A 20,746-nucleotide genomic window follows, 5' to 3' on the forward strand; every position below is an offset into this window, starting at 1 on the left:
CCCCCCCACCCATGGCCGGCCCTCCTCCCCCCCCACCCCTCCAGCCCCTCCTCCTCCCTCCTCCTCCCCCCACCCCTCCTCCTCCTCCTCCTCCTCCTCTCCTCTCCTCCCCCCACCCCTCCTCCTCCCTCCTCCTCCTCCTCCCACCCCTCATCCTCCTCCTCCTCCTCCTCCTCCTCCTCCCCCCACCCCTCATCCTCCTCCTCCTCCTCCCACCCCTCATCCTCCTCCTCCTCCTCCTCCCCCCACCCCTCATCCTCCTCCTCCTCCTCCTCCTCCTCCTCCTCCCCCCACCCCTCATCAAGTTTAGGTTGACCTGTGCAGCTGAATTTTGCACACTGGTAAGGAACACGAGACAATTTGTAAATCGAAGCTGTGAAGCCGAAGGAATAACGTTTATTTGATACTTTACCTGAGAAAATGCTTGTAATTCATTATTAGCTGGAAATTCCTGTCCGAGTTCATCATCTACTAAAGTTGAATCATTCAGCGTCAACTGTGTCAGTTCAGGTTCTTCCATGATCCCAATATCTGACTCAATCTCCTTCGACAGTATTTATAAAATGGATCATTAGTACTCCCTGACAATAGTAGCATATATATTACATATCTGGCTCATAAAAATGAGATAAATTCTATGCCATACACACACTGAGTCTTCCTAATATATTACATCAATAAAACAATGTTGCAATATATTTTCTTGACAGCACTGCTATTGAAGATCAAGAATTATTAAACCATGCTCCCAGGAGATTGTAAAACTTAAATATTCAAAAATGGCAATGAACAATATAATTTAAAATCATTACCAATGTGAGTGCAGCTCTGTCAGATGTGTGCATATTTTGACTGACATTCAATGTATTTTGCTAGTCATGAATTATGTAGTCCACTAATGTCAAAATAACAACTTTTAGATGACTAATGTTTATTTTATGTGTTATCCATCACTTTTTAAAATGTGTGTGTTTTGTGCAAATAGCTCTTTAGTAACTTCTGGTAAAGCAGAATTAACTGTCGGCGACCAGTGAGCCCAAGAAATAGTCCTGCTGTTGTAATTAATAAAAGACTTACATTTATATAGCACCTTTCACAGATATCCCAATAAAGTAGCCAATAAAGTACTTTTGGAGTGTAGTTGTGATGTAGGAAACACAACAGCCAATTTGTATACAGCAAGCTCCCACAAACAGCAATGTGATAATGACCAGATAATCTGTTTTTGCGATGTTGATTGAGGGATAAATATTGGCCAGGACATTGGGGATAACTCCCCTACTCTTCTTCTTCAAAAAAAAGAGTGCCTTGGGATCTTTTACATCCACCTGAGAGAGCAGACGGGGCCTCGGTTTAAGTCCTTCGGAGCGGGACTTGAACCCACAACCGTCTGACTCAGAGGCGAGTGTGCTTCCCACTAAGCAACAGATGACACGGATATGAGAGATAAAAGTTAGTGTTGGTCAGACATGGAACTAGATTGCTGGATGGATGTTTTGTTTTGATGTTCTTAGCATCTTAATTTTAATAGAAGTTGGTGTGTGCATTTCAACACGACCAATGCAGACACTTCAGCAGAGGAACAGAAGTAGGCCATTCAGCCCCTCAAGCCTGCTCCACCGTTCAATTAGATTATGGCTTATCTACCCATCAAGTCTATTTTCCCTCGATATCCTTACCCAACAAAAAAAATAGGTGGAATGTGACTGGATCACTCAACAAGAAATAAGGGGACAATGTGATCCTTCAGAGAAAATACTGAGTTTTTTTACCCTTTCAGTTTGAATTAGTACAAAATTTATTCAGTGGGTGTCACAGTCCATGTATCGAGAGAAATTATGACATTTTAGGTTCCTTATTCACTTATGCAACATGCATATCACGGTTGTGTTATACTGCGAGTAATGGACATGAAATTCAGTACTGCTGGAAAGATGGCGCTCCCCCACCTTTTTGGGGCCAATGGTGCCGAAATTTGATCGTTGCTGGGCCACCCCATAATCAGCTCCAAAAATGAAAAAATGGCTTCCAGCACTAATGAACCCTTCAAAAGTGGATTTTTCAGTGGTGTGGCTGTCTTAATTTGAATGTTATGATCACTGAGAAATTCAGCATACAGGTAAGGTTTTATAAATGAGCCAGGTGCTCCCTGGCATTTTTAAGGGGAGAAAGAGTTTGGAAGGATGGCTGGTGTAAGAGGTGCAAGGAGAGCCAACAGATTCATTGGTATGGAGCTGGAGACACTGATGGATGGTGTGGAGGACAGAAGAAGAATACGGTTTCCTGACATGGGGAGACCTGGAAGACCACCTGTACATAATGTATAGAGGGAGATTGCAGAGGAGGAGTCAGGCACCTCCATATATGTGAGGACACACCCTCCCAGGAGGGTGCGGCCAGTCTGCACCTGGCCCTTCCAGGTGCCCAGGTGTACCAGGGCGTCCTAAAAGGTCCCAGACAACAACCACAGCAGCCTTCTCGGACCCATGATGCAACCGCAGGGATGACAGTTAGGCTGTTGGGGTAGTCACGCGTAATAGGTGTTATAGTGAGATGCACTGGGGTTAAAAATGATTATAGTATTATTATATTGTTCTTTATGTTCTATTTTTGCAGTGATTTGGATAATTGGATAAATCAAAATAAATTTTTTGCACATTTTTTTGGCCAGGTGTTTCATTTGAGAGTGGGCAATTCTGCATTATTGTGATGGCCATTGAAAGTGGGACCTGAAGAGTCATGTGTGGATGGGATTATCTGAAGCGAGCAGGTATGGGACGCAGCTGCACCTTCCTTCCAGGGTTGCGATGGGGATCCTCCTCTTCCTCCTCAGGTGGTACTGCTGGCTCAACCTCCAGCGGTTGTCCCCTCATGATGAACAGGTTGTGCAGCATGCAGCAGACCACGACGATTATAGAAACATAGAAATTTACAGTGCAGGAGGCCATTTTGGCCCAACGTGTCCACGCCGGCCAACAGTGAGCCCCACGGCCTTTGGTCAGCAGCCCAAAAGGTTACATATAAACCTATGAACAATGACGGAAAGGCAAAGAGCACCCAGCCCAAACCAGTTCGCCTCACACAACTGCGACACTCCTTATGCTGAAACATTCTATACTCCACCCCAAATGGAGCCATGTGATCTCCTGGGAGAGGCAAAAATCAGATAAAAATCCAGGCCAATTTAGGGAGAAAAGATCTGGGAAAATTCCTCTCCAACCCATCCAGGTGATCAAAACTAGTCCAGGAGATCACCCTGGCCGTATTCTATTCCCTGCAGTACTTACCATTATGTCCAACAAAAGGTCATCCCAGTCTAATCCCAATTACCAGCTCTAGGTCCGTAACCCTGCAAATTATTGCACTTCAAGTGCCCATCCAACCATCTCTTGAAAGTGGTGAGGGTTTCTGCATCCATCTCTCTTCCAGGCAGTGAGTTCCAAATCCCCACAACGCTCTGCGTAAAGAAGCACCCCCCCGCCCCCAAGTCCCCTCTAAACCTTCCACCAACCATCTTAAAACTATGCCCCCTCCACCAATGGAAGTAGACCCATACTATGTCCAGGCCCCTCAATATTTTGTAGACCTCAATGAGGTCTCCTCTCAATCTCCTGTTCCAATGAGAACAAACCCAGCCTATCCAATCGGTTCTCATAGCGAACATTCTCCATTCCAGGCAGCATCCTAGTAAATCTCCTCTGCACCCTCTCTAATGCAATCACGTCCTTCCTATAATACGGCGACCAGAAGTGCACGCAGTACTCCAGCTGTGGCCTAACCAAAGTATTATACAATTTAAGCATAACCTCCCTGCTCTTATATTCTATGCCTCGGCCAATAAAGGCAAGCATTCCGTATGCCTTCTTAACCACCTGGCCTGCTACTTTCAGGGATCTGTGGACAAGCACTTCAAGGTCCCTTTGTTCATCTACACCATTAAGTGGCCTACCGCTTAATGTGTATACCCTTTCCTTATTAGCCCTCCCAAAGTGCATGACCTCACACTTCTCGGAATTAAATTCCATTTGCCACTGCTCTGCCCACCTGACCAGTAGATTGATATCCTCCTGCAGCCCATGACTTTCCTCTTCATTATCAACCACAGTCAATTTTGGTGTCGTCTGCAAACTTCTTAATCATACTCCCTATATTAAAATCTAAATCGTTGATATATAGCACAAAAAGCAAGGGACCCAGTACTAAGCCCTGTGGAACCCCTCCGGAAACATCCCACCAGTCACAAAAACATCCATCAATCATTACCCTTTGCTTCCTACCTCCAAGCCGATTTTGGATCCAACTTGCCACTTTGCTCTGTATCCCATGGGCTTTAACCTTCATGATCAGTCTACCATGTGGGACCTTATGAAAAGCCTGGCTAAAGTCCATATATACTACATTGTACGCACTACCCTCATCGACCCTCTTGGTTACCTCCTTAAAAAATTCAATCCTTTCCAAATGTAGATTTATCTTGTCTTTCAGGATTTTTTGCAAGAATTTTCCCACCATTGAAGTTCGGCTGACAGGCCTGTATTTATTCGGCCTATCCCTTTTTCCCTGCTTAAATAAGGGTACTACATTAGCAGTTCTCCAATCCTCTGGCACGATGCCCAGATCCAAAGAGAACTAGAAAATGATGGTCAAAGGCCTCTGCTATTTCCTCTTTCACTTCGCTCAACAGCCTGGGATGCATTTCATCTGGGCCTGGGAACTTATCTACTTTCAAAGCTGCTAACCCCCTTAATACTTCCTCTCTCACTATATTTATTTCATCCAGAATATCACACTCCTCCTCGATAATAGTATCTGCATTGCCCCTTTTCTTTGTGAAAACAGATGCAAAGTATTCATTAAGAACATCTTCTGCCTCTTCTGCCGACCAACATCTTCTGCCTCCATACAAAGATTACCCTCATGGTGTCTAATAGGCCGTCCCTTTCTTTAGTTACCCTCTTACTCTTAATATTTTTATAGAATTTATGGAGGCTCTTTGAGGAGAGTACGGGCAAGGTGCGACCAAAACGGTCCAGGCACCGGAACCTGCGCTTCAGCATGCTATGCACTGCTCAATGATGCACCCGGTGGCACAATGAGCGTCATTGTATACATGCTCTGGCACTGTCCTGGGGTTCCGCGGTGGAGTGAGCAGCCAAGTGGACAGGGGATATCCCTCGTCCCTAAGCAGCCAACTACAATCCTGATTCGAGCCGGTGAAGACGGCGGACACACTGGTCTGGTGCAGAATGAACGAATCATGGTTGCTGCCTGGGTACCTCGCATCAACTGCCGGGATCAGACGCTGGTAGTCACACACGAGCTTGCACATTCAGCAAGTGGAAGCCTTTGCGGTTGACAAAGATCTCGGGACGATGACGTGGCGCCCTCAGCCAAAGTGTGTGCAGTCAATGGCACTCTGCACCCTCGGGAAGCCTGCCATTCAGGCAAATCCGGCCTGCCGCTGCACCCGTTTGTCCCTGGTCATCGGGAAGGAGATGCACTGGACCCTTCTGTACAATGCATCTGTGACCTGCCGAATGCACCGATGTGCCTAGAATTGAGAGATGTTGCTGATGTCTGCAGTGGCAGACTAGAAGGACTGCATGGCGTAAAAATGCAAGGCGATGGGGACCTTGGTCTCCACGGTGAGGACGGTCCTGAGCCTTGTCTGAGGCACAGATCTTCTCACAGGACAGTGCAGAGCTCCCAGAGTACTTCTTTCCAAAATCATAGCCTTCGCAGGCATTGCTAATCAGTGAGCTGGAGGAAAAAGAAGAGAGGTCTGTAAGACCCTTTGAGGGTATGGCCTCCTTCCCCCACATCTGCGTTGGCCACCTCCCCTGGCAGCTGCCTGCTGGCCATATCCCTGGTCCTCTTCATTAGCGGGCTCTTCTCCCAGTATTTGGAGGGGGGGGAATGGGGGGCAGTCTCCATCACCCTCCTGATGCCATCTTCCTCCTGGCCATTCTCTCTAGTTGCAGGTCTGCGCACATCTGCATGCCCTTCTCTCTGTTGTGCAGCCATGGCTGCTGCCTCCCTGCACAGTGCAGACGGTGACACCTTCTCCTGCGTGCCGCCCTGCTTCTGACCAGATGTAGCCCTCCCAATACTCCTCTCATCCTCAAATTATGACAGCCATACTGCTGAAAAATCCACTTTTGAAAGGTTTATTAGTGCTGGAAGCCATTTTTTCCTCTGTAGCCTACAAGCTCCCACTAAAGTGTCAGACCTGAAAGTTGTATAAAAGTCTGTGAAAACCTCAGAGCAGCACTCAACAGGTTTAACAGAGCCAAAACAATTACTAAAACTATTTACCTGTCAAACGGACCCAATCGCGGCAAAACTCCAGCGGTGTTGTGTTCGTGCATCGACTGGAAAATCTTAGAAATTTATAGCGCAGGAGGCAACCATTTCAGCTCATCGTGACCATGCCAGCCGACAAAGAGCCGCACGGCCCTTGGTCAACAGCCCTAAATGTTACATATAAACCTATGAACAATGACGGAAAGGCAAAGAGCACCCAGCCCAACCAATCCATCTCACACAACTGCGACACCCCTTATACTGAAACATACTACACTCCACCCCAACTGGAGCCATGTGATCTCCTGGGAAGGGCAAAAACCAGATAAAAACCCAGGCCAATTTAGGGAGAAAAAATCTGGGAAAATTCCTCTCAGACCCATCCAGGTGATCAAAACTAGTCCACGAGATCACCCTGGCTGTATTTGATTCCTTGCAGTACTTACCATTATAGCTGCGACGTCCAACCAAAGGTCATCCAGTTTAATCCCAATTACCAGCTCTAGGTCCGTAACCCTGCAGGTTACGGCACTTTAAGTTAAGTGCCCATCCAACCATCTCTTAAAAGTGGTGAGGGTTTCTGCATCCACCACTCTTCCAGGCAGCGAGTTCCAAATCCCCACAACCCCCTGCATAATAGACCCCAACACCAATGGAAATAGGCTCTTACTATCCACTATGTCCAGGCACCTCAATATTTTGTACACCTCAAATGAGGTCTCCTCTCAACCTCCTCTGTTCCAATGAGAACAAACCCAGCCTATCCAATCTGTCCCCATAACTAAGATTCTCCATTCCAGGCAGCATCCTAGTAAATCTCCTCTGCAGCCTCTCTAGTGCAATCAAGTCCTTCCTATAATACGGCGACCAGAACTGCACACGCTGCACTCCAGCTGTGGTTTAACCAAAGTAATATACAATTTAAGCATAACCTCCCTGCTCTTACGAGGGCATTGCCTGAAGAAGCCCTCGTTTTTGTTGCTGAATATCACAGGCGTGGCCGTTTTCCAGTGACCCACCCGATCTCTTCACATGCCACTCACTCCTTTAGCACAGCTTCACCCCGCCAATTGCGGCGGAAGTGCGCACCGCTCAAATCCCCCCCGCCCCCAAGCTGAATATGGCTCGGGGAGATAAAGCCATCAATTTTTTTCGATCGGCCGCCCAAACACCGCGGTAGACGGCCCCAACATCTTTAATTTTTGTCAAACTATAAAATAACATGTTAAGTAACTGGTCAGTAACAATATTATTCATACCCAACATTTTAAATAAAGTTATAAATCCAATCTCTATAATTATAGTAAAGTCCATCTTTAACATAAAAACTGAAACATGCATCTCAAAGATCAGAAAAAATATCCGCAGTTCAAATTTGATAAAAGATGATATTAATGGAGAGATTGGTCCAGTGAGTTATTGCATGGTATGTTTTCTAAAATCTCTGAACTTGCTTTAAATTCCACCCAGGGTAATGCTATCAAAATCTCCTCTTTGCTAATATGAATAAGTTTGGCAGTATTGAGCCCACAGAACAGAATCTGGCACTAATGGCAATCTCAATCAGAGAGAGCAAAATGATAACTGGCTCTGGAAATGAAAAAAAAACTCTGATGCAATAGGAACTGAGGCACATCGCTTTACTTTGTTGCCAGACAAGCTATACTTGACCCAAGAGTCCATAATATAGATATACTGTGGAATTTAAGTTGATATTTTCCCCAAATGAAAAAACTAAATTATAAAAATAAGCATTGTAATGTAAAGGGTTATAAAACTGCCAATTCCTCCAACAAATTTTTTTTTTACCCATTTATAAAACACCATCTTGCTGTTTATACATACACTCAACTCAAATCAATTATTTCCTCTAAGGCACTTCTATTGATTTTTGAACCAAATATATACATTAAAAACTTACCCACACTGGTATAATACTCTGCGATGTGCCAACTCCTGATGCATGGTTTGAAGATTGAGACTGATCCTGTTGAGCCTCTAACTCAAGTTCATTTTCATTTTCAGGTATAGCAGCAGTTCCTTCTTTTGTGTGAGATAACTTCTCAGATTGTGTCATGGCATTCTGCTCCGAAACATGTTGCACTTCATGAGCATTGCAATTGTGTTCCTCTGGTAACATTAACTCAGAGGCTTCATTGGATAGATTATTCAAGATGGCTGCTTCATCCACCTCATTTGAATTTATCTTCTTAGTAAATGTGATGGCCTGTGGAGTTCTGTACTCACAGTCATTCAGCTGTTTTCCATTTTGATCATCAGAAATGTTACACTCGTCAGCATATACTGTACTCAAAGTTGCATTTAGCTGGAAGAATGAACCAGAATCCTCCTGCGAGTTTTCTCGATCATCTCTTCGTAAATTTTCAATGGCTAAGTCAGAAAAAGTTGATTGGACTATGGAGTCCAGAGTCCATGAAGTTGCATCTACAGCTCCTGGTCTTCCAAGGCCAGGTGGAGGAAGGTATTCACTATTTATTGAAGACATTTCATTATTATGTCCTTGTTCTGCAGCTCCAACATATGTTAGACTTCCACTAGAATGATCAGTGTTCAACCTGTATTCGTTTGGAGTAATTTCCAGTTGAAAAGATTCCAACCCGTCTTCTACAAAATAGAATCGTCTTTAGTCACAAAATACACAACACAGCTTCATCAAAAATAGTAATACAAAACCAAAATACTGCAGATGCTGGAATCTGAAATAAACACAGAATGCTGGAAACCTCAGCGGATCAGGCAGCATCTGTGGAGAGAAAGAGTTAACGTTTCGTATCGACGAATGTTCGAAAAGAGCACATTCTTAAGCACTGAAAGGGGGAGGGGAAGAACGAACAAAAGGGAAGGTCTGTGATAGGATGGAAGGCAGGAGAGATTAGAGACACAACAGGAATGATGAGCTGAATTGAAATGGTAATGATAGAGGTTAGAAAATGGTTAATCTGGATAGGATGTGAATGGCATAGTAATGACCAGTTGCCATTATAGACAAAGAGGAAAAATGAGGAGAAAGAAGAAAAAAAACATAAGATGGGGGGAGGGAAAGGGAGCCAAAGATTATGCTCTGAAATTGTTGAACTCGATGTTGAGTCCAGAAGGCTGTAAAGTGCCTAAACGAAAGATGAGGTGCTGTTCCTTGAGCTTGCGTTGAGCTTCATTGGAACAATGGAGGAGTCCGTGGACGGTGATATCAGAGTGGGAGTGGAGTGGTCTTAACGGAGGTGTTCAGCAGAGGAGACCACATTGTGAGTAGTAAATACAGAATACTAAATTGAAAGAAGTACAAGTAAATCACTTTCACCTGGAAGGAGTATTTGGGGCCCTGGATAGTGGGGAGAAGGTAAAAAGGCAGGTGATGCATCTCCTGCGCTTACACGGAAAGGTGCCGTGGGAAGGGGAGGGGTTGCTGGGGTGACTGTGGAATGGATCAGGGTGTCATGCAGGGAGGGGAGGGGAGGGGGAAGATGTGATTGGTGGTGGGATCACGCTGGAGGTGGCAAAAATGGCGCAGGGTGATCCGTTGAACGTGGAGGATGAAAGGTGAGAACAAGGGGAACCCTATCGTGGTTCTGAGGGGGAAGGGAAGGGGTGAGAGCAGAGGTACGGGAAATAGAATGGACACGGTCGAGGGCCGTGTTAACCATGGTGGAGGGGAATCCCTCAACTTGCAGCACTTCGCTTGCTCAGATCCAACCCCAACCTGGTTATTAAACCTGCTGACAAGGGTGGTGCTGTTGTTGTTTGGCAAACCAACCTCTACCTTGCAGAGGCTGATCGGCAACTCTCTGACGCCTCCTCCTACCTTCCCCTGGACCATGACCCCACTACTGAACATCAAGCCATAATTTCCCAGACCGCCACTGACCTCATCTCCTCTGGAGAACTTCCCATCACAACCACCAACCTCATAGTTCCCCAACCCCACACAGCCCGCTTCTACCTCCTTCCCAAGATTCACAAACAGGACTACCCCGATAGACCCATTGTTTCAGCCTGTTCGTGCCCCACAGAACTTATTTCTTCCTATCTCGACTATTTTTTCTCCACTTGTCGACTCTCTTCCCACCGACACCTTCCATCACTAACAATTTCCAGTTTCCTGGCCCTAATCGTCTCCTTTTCACCATGGACATCCAATCTCGCCACATTTCCATCCCCCACCAGAATGGCCTGAGGGCGCTCCCCTTCTTCCTCGAGCAGAGGCCCAACTAGTCCCCATCCACCACAACCCTCCTCCGCCTGGCTGAACTTGTTCTCAACATTGAACAACTCCTTTAACTCCACTCACTTTCTCCAAACTAACGGTGTTGCTATGGGAACCCACATGGGTCCGAGCTATGCCTGCCTTTTTGTGGGATATGTGGAACATTCTTTGTTCCAGTCCTACTCGGGTCCCCTCCCTCACCTTTTTTTCCCCAGTACATTGATGACTAATAGGGACGTAACCTGCTCTAGCCCTGAACTTGAAAATTTCATTCACTTTGCTTCCAATATCCACCCTTCCCTCACCCTAACATGGTCCATCTCCGACTCTTCCCTTCCTCGACTTCTGCACCCTAAACCTAAGTGCATCTCTGGGGATAAACTTTCGACCAGTATCCACTCATCGGCAGTCCCACTCCAAAAATGAGTTCTCAGGTGACTGTACAGTCCAATACAGGAATTACAGTCTCCGTCACCGGTGGGACAAAAAGTGACGTTGAAGGAAAAGGTGGGTGGGGAGTCTGGTTTGCCGCACTTTCCTTCCGCTGCCTGCACTTGCCTCCACCTGCTCTCGGCGATGAGCTTAGAGGTGCTCAGTGCCCTCCCGGATGCTCTTTCTCCACTTAGGGCAGTCTTGGCCAGGGATTCGCAGGTGCCGGTGGGGATGTTGCACTTTATCAAGGAGGCTTTGAGGGCGTCCTTGAAACGTTTCCCCTGCCCATGTGAGGCTCGCCTGCTGTGTAGAAGTTCCGAATAGAGCGCTTGCTTTGGGAGTCACGTGTCGGACATGCGGATTATGTGGCCCGCCCAACGGAGCTGGTCGAGTGTGGTCAGTGCTTCGATGCTGGCCTGATCGCCAGTATAAGTCCACTGACTCCCACAACTATCTAGACTACACTTCCTCCTACCGCACATCCTGTAAGGACTCCATTCCATTCTCCCAGTTTCTCCATCTCCGTCGCATCTGCTCTGACGATGCCACCTTTCACACTAGTGCCTCTGACAGGTCTTCTTTTTCCTCAAACGAGGATTCCCCTCCGTCGTTATTAACATGGCCCTCGACTGTGTCCGTTCTATTTCTCGCATCTCTGCTCTTACCCCTTTCCCTCCCTCAGAACCACGACAGGATTAATAGGTACTTTAAAGGTTTTTAAAAAGGATTTTAACCAAGCATTTATCATTTTACCAAGTTTTTGATGAGTTTGCCGTCCCTCGAGGATCACGCCGGGTAAGTGTGTCGGTTTCTCAATTACTCAATTGCTTTGATTAGTTGACAGCTGCAGAAGTGGTATAAAAGCTACCATTTCACAGCTATTCACTTTCTGTCAGCTCAAGAACCAACAAGGCATCAGGAGCAGATGGAATACCCACTGAGGCACTAAAATATGGCGGAGAAGCACTATTGGCACGAATGCATGACCTCATCTCTCTTATCTGGAAGGAGGAGAGCATGCCGGGAGTTCTTGGAGATGCTGTAATCATCAAAAAAGGGGGCAAGTCCGACTGCGGCAACTACAGAGGAATCTCCCTGCTGTCGGCCATTGGGAAAGTCATCGCAAGAATTCTCCTCAACCGTCTTCTCCCTGTGGCTGAAGAGCTCCTCCCAGAGTCACAATGCAGATTCCGTCCATTAAGGGGTACAACGGACATGATCTTCACCACGTGACAAATACAAGAGAAATGCAGGGAACAGCACCAACCCTTGTACATGGCCTTCTTTGACCTCACAATGGCCTTTGACATTGTCAACCGTGAGGGACGATGGAGCGTCCTCCTCTGTTTCAGCTGCCCCCAAGTTTGTCACCATCCTCTGCCTGCTCCACAACGACATGCAAGCCGTAATCCTGACCAACGGATCCACCAGAGGTCCAATCAGTGCTGCGTCATCGCGCCAACACTCTGCTCGATCTTCCTTGCTTCAATGCTCCATCTCACTCTCAACAAGCTCCCCGCTGGAGTGGAACTAAACTACAGAACCAGTGGGAACCTGTTCAACCTGCGCCGTCTCCAGGCTAGATCCAAGGTCGTCCCATCCTCTGTCATTGAACTACAGAACGCAGATGACACTTGCGTCTGCACACATTCAACTCCAAGCCATCGTCAACATCTTCACCGCAGCGTACGAAAGCATCAGCCTTACACTAAACATCCGTAAGACAAAGGTCCTCCACCAGCCTGACCCCAGGTCATCAAAATCCATGGCGCGGCCTTGGACAATGTGGACCCTTTTCCATACCTCGGGAGCCTACTATCAAGTAGGGGCAGACATCGATGACTAGGTCCAACACCGCCTCCAGCGTGCCAGCGCAGCCTTCGGTCGCCTGAGAAAGAGCCTCAAATCTGGCTCCAAGCTTATGGTCTACAGGGCAGTCGTGATACCCGCCCTCCTATATGGCTCAGAGACGTGGACCATATACAATATAGATATCTCAGAGTGCTGGAGAAGTACCACCAGCGTTGCCTCCGCAAGATCCTGCAAATCCATTGGGAGGATAGACGCACCAACGTCCGTGTTCTCGCTCAGGCCAACTTTGAAGCACTGACCACACTCGACCAGCTCCGTTGGGTGGGCCACATCGTCCGCATGCCCAACATGAGACACCCAAAGCAAGCACTCTACTCGGAGCTCCTACATGGCAAGCGAGCCCCAGGTGGGCAGAGGAAACATTTCAAGGACAGCCTCAAAGCCTCCTTCATAAAGTGCAACATCCCCACTGGCACCTGGGAATCCCTGGCCCAAGACCACCCTAATTGGAGGAAGAGCATCCGGGAGGGCGTTGAGCAGAGTCTCGTCGCCGAAAGCATGCAGAAATCAAGCGCAGACTGCGGAAGGAGCGTGCGGCAAACCAGACACGCCACCCAGTTTCCTTCAACCACTGTCTGTCCCACCTGTGACAGACTGTAATTCCCGTATTGGACTGTACAGTCACCAGAGAACTCATTGGAAGCAAGTCTTCCTCGATTTCAAGGGACTGCTTATAATGATGATTTACTTTTTAATGTCATAAAGCTAAAGCCTTCAGGATTTGGAAGACACTTTTGAGCTGTATCAACTTTGGAAGTGTTTGTAGTATATTCTTTATTCACGAGCACCTCCTTGGAACAACCTCGCTCACCATTGATAGGTCGCTTCTGTCATCTCAACTTCAGCTGTCATCTATTCCAGCAGCACGGTGCCCTTGAAAAAAATCTCACCACGATCAGCCCCAACACCAACATCACTAAACACACCAGCATCACCAACACCACCACCAACCTTTTCCGCAATTACCTGCACAGGACACAGGGCATCAGCACCTGACCACATTGCTGTCCGAGGCAGCAGGGATGTCCTCAACATGGTCATTTACTTCACTTGACGCTGTACAACCTGACTGCCACATGATGCGCCTGGTTGGCACCACCCCACACCAGCTCCATAAAGCATTCATGCAATGCCCAAGCCATTCCTTTCACACTCATCACTATTGTGGGGAGTACCCTTACATCTCACTATTCACTACAACTCACTAGGCCACTTCCAAAGGTGCACCCAAATTAGTCCAAGAATGCAAAGTGTTGAAAAAAAAGATTTCAATATTTGCCAACACATCAACATAAACTTTACAGGAACATTGGCTAAAAGATCCAAATGCCTACCCTTGTGTGTTGTTAGTTGGTATGATTTGACAAGGATGAGTACATGTGAGAGGGGTGGCTAGTGAGATGGGGATGTGATAACGTAGATCAAGATGGGTGGAGGTGCAAAGTAAGTTGGTGTAAGTAAGGATGTGCAGAGGTAGGGTAGGGAGGGCAAAGTGACGGGGATGTGATGAGTGGCACATCAGGACGAGGTTGAGTGTGGCTTTGCAGTAGCATTTTGTGATCTACTGAGATCATTGAAAGGCTTGTGGCACTGGAGCCAGGTCCTCCTGATGACATCCCTGCTTGTGCCCTTCTGTGCAATGTGCAACCAGGCTGCGTTGGTGTCCTCGGGCGGTCTCTTCTGCTGTGCTGTGATTCCTTCCATAAGCATCTGGAGGGAGTGATCGGAGAGCCTGGGTACAGTCATGCACCTCTGTGCAGTGCTCGTCAGTGTTTGCAGCACCTCAATGCTGCAGAACACTGACAGAACGAACAATTGTCAAAATTAATGTGGGCATGGTCCCTTTAAGGAAACCGGCTGATGATGTGTCATCAAATAACGCCATCAGACCTGCTTCCTGTTAATTGGCTGGGAATCTCGCAGGATGGGCTTAACAAACCTAATCTAGGGAAGATTGTTGAGGGCGGGCTACAGAGAAGAGCGATTCCCACATGCCACCGATGCCGGTCGCACCACTCACCACGGTTGACGAAATCGTGGCCAGGGTATGGTGAAATCATAAGTACCGCTGATGGCTATTTGCCATTAATAACATATATATATATTGCAGTAAATACCATAGTATTCTCGGCCTCAATGTGCATGAGCACAGCTCAGGAATTATGATTCCTAATCAGAACTATCTCGTTGTAAATGAGACAGCCCAGATTTATAGCAAGAATACCCAGCTTAAAAATACTGGAATTTTCTGGATGTTAGGATAAACTGAGCATTATATTCCACATATCTGTGGTCTTCAACCAAATTTACACGGCCAAAATTCAATCGTCGGTATCTGTGGTAACTACTGAATAGGGCAATTAGGTATGGAATGTGATTGTGTACAAAATTGTGCTTGCTAGTATTGGTATTTGTACAATAACCAAAGTCTGAGACATCCCGACAGAAGGTTGCACTACATAGCCAAGTGTCAAAATTTCCAGGATTTGTGCAGTCTGTTGCACTGTATCAAGTCACTTGCCGACCAAGTGTGTACGTATAGCCATTGTTTTTGCATTCAAGATTGTGGAACTGAAAATTAACTTTTAATGTAAACCAGCAGTTTTCCTGGCTATATATTTTTTACATGACTGTTTTACATACAAGTATTCATAACAATGGATACATTAATACTTACATTGGAAGGGACTGGTAGGGGGCGAAATTCCTGTTATGCGCCTCTTGTTATTGCCTCCAGCGGGTGCCAACAGAACGCAAACCTGTTTTTTCCCGGGGGAGGGGGGGGAAGATGGGGGTGCTATCGGCTCCCACGAAATGACATGGGAGTTATCGGAGGCACTAACATGGTAGTGCCGCGCCCTGCTAGTAGCACTCCGGGCCGCCAGTGACATCATCGCCTTGCGCGGCAACCCTAGAGCCCCGAGGTGAATCCTTTCCACCCCGCGGCAGAAGTTGGACAGCGTCCCGCGATGCTGTGACAAGTGGTGTGAGCGCCAGTCTTGCCAGCATACCGGGCTGACCTCTGCTCCTGGAGCAGAAGTTAAAGGGGAGATGTGCTGCGCTGTCATCTTGTAATTTTGGCCGACTCACCGGTTGGCCCGTCTTGGTGCTCCTTGGTGTGGTCCGAGCCACCATCGCGCAGCCCGGCATTCCATTTTGGTACCGGGCTGTGGCCACTGCACCATGCCGCCCTGGTGGCCCAGCGGAGGCCATCAGTGGCCCTGGAGAGTGCGCAGCGACCCTCCCCTTTAGCAGAAGGGGAGGGGCGGAGAAGCCGTGTAGCGCTGCCGCTCCCACCCGAGTACCGTGCCAGATACGGCACCAACAGAAAGTGGAGTGCGCGACATTGCGCTCCACTTCCTGTGAGGGTCGGTAACCCCAATTTCGCGACCAGGGTGGGACTTCCTTGCCCGACTGGGTTACCGCCCCCAAACGGGACGCTGGGGAATTACTCCCCGAAGTATATTTTCCTATTTTCATACAGACACTTACCCATATTATAGTCCTGCTGAATATACTCCTCCCTTTGATCTATATTGCAAGCTGTTCTTCCATTGTCAGAAGTGGATACAATGCTGTCAGTGAAGGACTGGATCTCTGAGCTTGTAGCTGGGTTAGAATGCCGATTTTCTGCGGTGTTGTCAGTATTGAGGTTATTCGAACTCTGTAACAATTTAAAAAAACATTACCCAAGAGTTTTCCCCATTTCTCCAAATTGAGGCATTTTTCATACACCAAAGGGAAGCAGAAACATCAATAATGCTGTTATGGTTTAAGATTCTGACAACAGAAACATCTGACCTTTCTCACTTCTGCACTACATGAATAAAACATGTCACACCTAGGACGCTTAAGCCAATTGCAACCCTGAAACCTCAGAAAGGAAGATAAAGGTTGGACAAAGACAATCCTGCCATGTAGATAACCATCTGGACTTTCAACATTCCTCACACATCTTAGGAAACCTTAAGATGCAGTAGTGAAATCAGGAAAAAGGTCCTTGCAGGGCAACAGCTGTCTATAAAGCAACTTGGGACATCCTTTACATTAAAGTTATACTTGTGTGTCCTTATTTTGCAGTCTCATACCAATTCAATAGCCTTAACTGATCCTCTATATCCCCAAACTGTATGCATTTCAAAATCCTTTCCCCCTCAGCTTTCTCTAATCGAGAGAGTCCATGTTCTTTGAGCAATCATAGAAATCTGTAGCACAGAAGGAGGCCATTCGCCTCCATTGTGTCTGCCGGCCGTAAAAGCTATCCAGCCTATTCCCACTTTCCAGCTCTTGGTCCGTGTCCTTGTAAATTATGGTACTTCAAGTGCATATCCAAGTACTTTTTAAATGCCTTTACCACCCTTTCAGGCAGTGAGTACCAGACCGCCCCCCCCCCCCCCACCCCCACTTCTGGATCAAAAAGGTTCTCCTCAACTCCCCTCTAATCTTACTACCAATTATTTTAAATCTGTGCCCCCTAGTTACTGACTTCTGTGCTGAGGGAAATAAGTCCTTCCTATCCACTCTATCTTGGCCCCTACAGTAAGTCTCCTTCACTCTGTTCCAAAGGAAACAACCCCAGCCTATCCAATCTTTCCTTTTTGCCAAAATTCTCCAGTCCAGGCAATATCCTGGTAAATCTCCTCTGTACACTCTCTACTGCAATCATAGTTCCCGTAATGTGGTAGTTGTAGCTTAACTAGTGTTTTATACAGTTCAAGCATAACCTCCCTGTTTTTGTATTTTTTGCCTCAGCTAATAAAGGCAAGTATCCTGTATGCCTTCTTAATCACTATCTACCTGTCCTTCAAGGATCTGTGGATATGCAAACCAAGGTCCCTCTGTTTCTCTGCACTTCTCAGTATCCTACAATTTATTGTGTATTCCCTTGCCTTGTTAGACCACCCCAAATACATTACCTCACACTTCTTCGGATTGAATTCCATTTGCCACTTATCTGCCCACCTGACCAGTCCATGGAGATCTATCTTCCTTCCTATCAACCACAGAGTCAATTTTTGTATCATCTAAAAACTTCTTAATGATTCCCTCATCAATTGAAGTCTACATCACTGATTATATACCACAAAAAGCAAGGGACCTAGTACCGAGCCCTACAGAACCCCACTGGAAACAGCCTTCCAATCACAAAAACACCTGTCAACCATTACATGTTGCTTCCTGCCACTGAGCCAATTTTGGATCCAACTTGCCACTTTGCCTTGGATCCCATGGGCTTTTACTTTTCTGAGTAGACTACCATGTGGGACCTTGCCAAAATCCATGTAGACTACATCAAACGCACTGCCCTCATCGACTCTCCTTATTACCGCCTCAAAAAATTCAATCGAAAGTCAGTCAGACACGACCTTCCTTTAACAAATCCGCATTGACCGTCCTTGATTAATTGGTGCCTTTCTAATTGACGAATAATACTGTCCCTCTGAATTTTTTCCAATAATTTTCCCACCACAGAGGTTAGGCTAACTGGCCAGTAATTACTCAGTCGAACCCTTTTTAAACAATGGTACATCATCAGCAGCCCTCTGGCACCACACCTGTAGCCATAGAGGATTGGAAAATGATGGACAGAGACTGTGCTACTTCCTCCTTTGTTTCTCTCAATAGGCTATCATACATTTCTTCCGGGGCTGATGCGAAATGCCTCGTTATTTCCTCTCACTATGTTTATCTTAGCTAATATTTCACACTCCTCACAGACTTGGATTTATATAGCTCCTCCTCAACTACCATGTCTGCAGCATCCCTCATTCTTGTGAAGACAGGTGCAAAGTATTAAGAACCATACCCACATCTTCCTCCTCCAAACATAAGTTACCTTTTATATCTCTAATAGGCCCCACTCTTTCCTTAGTCATCCTCTTGTTCTTTATTTATAAAATATCTTTGGGTTTTCCTTGATTTTACTTGCCAATATTTTTTCATGCCCTCATTTTGCTTTCCTAGTTTCTTTTTTTATTGCATCCCTGCACTTTCTGCAGTATTTAACTCTTGATATCGGACATAAGAACATAAGAAACAGGAGCAGGAGTAGGCCATTCGGCCCCTCGAGCCTGCTATGCCATTCAATAAGATTATGGCTGATCTTCTACCTCAACTCCACTTTTCTGCACTATCCCCATATCTCTTGATTCACTCAATATCCAAAAATCTATCGATCTCGGTCTTGAATATACTCCACGACTGAGCCTCCACAGTCCTCCGGGGTAGAGAATTCCAAAGATTCACCACCCTGAGTGAAGAGGTTTCTCCTCACCTCAGTTCTAAATGGCTGACCCTTTATACTGAGACTGTGACCTCTGGTTCTAGACTCCCCAGTCAGGGGAAACATCCTCCCTGTCAAGCCTTATAAGAATTTTGTATGTTTTAATGAGATCATCTCTCATTCTTCTAAACTCTAGCTTCCCTTTTTTGCCTGATCCTACCCTATATGCCCCTCGACATCCAGGGGGCTCAAGATTTGGGACTTCCACCCTTTTTCTTTGTAGGAACATATTTGCATTGAACCCTCACCATCTCCTCCTTGCCTGTCTCCCACTGTTCGGACACTAATTTACTTTCAAGTAGCCATTTCCAGTCCACTTCTGCTAAATCATATCTCTGCTTAGTAAAATCGACCTCTCTCAAATTGAGAACTTTTACTCCTGGTCCAGCTTTGTCCTTTTCCATTACTACGCTAAATCTAACTGAATTGTGATTACCACCAAAATGCTCTCCCACTGATACCCCTTCCACGTGCCCAGCTTCATCCCTGAAAACCAAGTCAAGAAACCTCCCTCCCTTTATTGGGCTTGCTATATACTATCTAAAAAGATTTCCTGAATGCATTTTTTAAAGAATTCTGCCTCCTGCTATACCTTTTACACTGATTCTATCCCAGTTATTAGGGTAGTTGAAATCCCCTACTATTACTACCCTATTGATTTTTCCCTCCTCGGAAATTTGCTCTTCTATCTCCCGCTGACTGTTTAGGGGTCAATTGTCCACTCGCAGCACTGTGATTGCCTCTTTTTTGTTCTTCAGTTCAACCCACATGGCCTCATTTGATGGTGTTTCCAACATATCAGGTCGTCCCCCCTCATAGCTGTAATTGTTTCTTTAACCAATATTGCGACCACCTCCTTTTATCCCCCCTTTCGATCTCATCTGAAAACCATATAACCAGGAATGTTGAGCTTCCATTCCTGCCCTTCTTTCAGCCATGTTTCAGTAACAGCTACAGCACATCATACTTCCCCATGTCTGTGTGCCTTCAGCTCATCTGCCTTACTCACTAGACTCCTTGCATTGAGGTATAGGAGATTAACCACCACCAAACTCCTTTGTTGTCTATTTTCTAGCCTTGGTTTCCTCTGCTTTCCAAACTCACTTACTAATTTTCTGCCTTCCATTTCTAGCTTTGTTTCTCTCCCTTCTGAATTTACACTCAGGTTTCCATTAGCCCCCTTAAGTTGTACCATTTCTAACTCAGTTACATTTTTTCTAGAGTGGGTTCCAGAGTTGCATATAATATCAAATTGCAGCCTATTCAATGCTCTATGTAGTGGCTGGAATACTTCCTTTACCAGCTACTGTGCCTCTTATACAACCTCTTTGACGCTCTTATTCCTTTTTTGAGATCTCCTCTGTACATTCTATATTCAGCTTGGTTTTGAACCTTACTTTTTCATAAGCCTCCTTTTAACCTCTATCTTTAGTCATCCCTGGAGCTCTAACTTTAGATGCCCTTCCTTTTTTCCCCCTCTTGGGAATAGGTCTATCCTCTACATTTACTATCTCCTCTTTGAAGGCCTCCCATTGTTCAATTACTGTTTTGCCTACCAATTTTTGATTCCAATCCACCTGGGCCAGATTCCTTTTCAATGCACTGCAATTAGCCCTCCTCCACTTAAGTATTTT

The 20,746-nt window shown here is 46.2% G+C and overlaps 1 protein-coding gene across 5 annotated transcripts in view; it reads right to left on the bottom strand.

Moving 5' to 3' along the window:
- The window catches only part of cep295 (centrosomal protein 295), a 174,635-nt gene that overhangs the window by 9,066 nt on the left and 144,823 nt on the right, over positions 1–20,746 (bottom strand). For 4 of the 5 annotated variants that reach the window (XR_011595663.1, XM_070891984.1, XM_070891985.1 and 1 more), the window contains exons 22-24: positions 16,322–16,493; positions 8,225–8,928; positions 413–544 (exon numbers count right to left, since the gene is read on the bottom strand). Coding sequence is in view for 4 of the 5 variants with exons in the window: in XM_070891984.1 (XP_070748085.1) it covers positions 413–544; positions 8,225–8,928; positions 16,322–16,493 (1,008 nt within the window). In the remaining variant the exon portion in view is untranslated. Of the gene's footprint in view, positions 1–412; positions 545–6,218; positions 6,471–8,224; positions 8,929–16,321; positions 16,494–20,746 lie in introns of those variants that run through there. The other variant, XM_070891987.1, reaches the window with a different exon arrangement.

Source organism: Pristiophorus japonicus, chromosome 10, assembly GCF_044704955.1.
Source record: "Pristiophorus japonicus isolate sPriJap1 chromosome 10, sPriJap1.hap1, whole genome shotgun sequence".
NCBI classification, from domain to species: Eukaryota; Metazoa; Chordata; class Chondrichthyes; family Pristiophoridae; genus Pristiophorus; species Pristiophorus japonicus.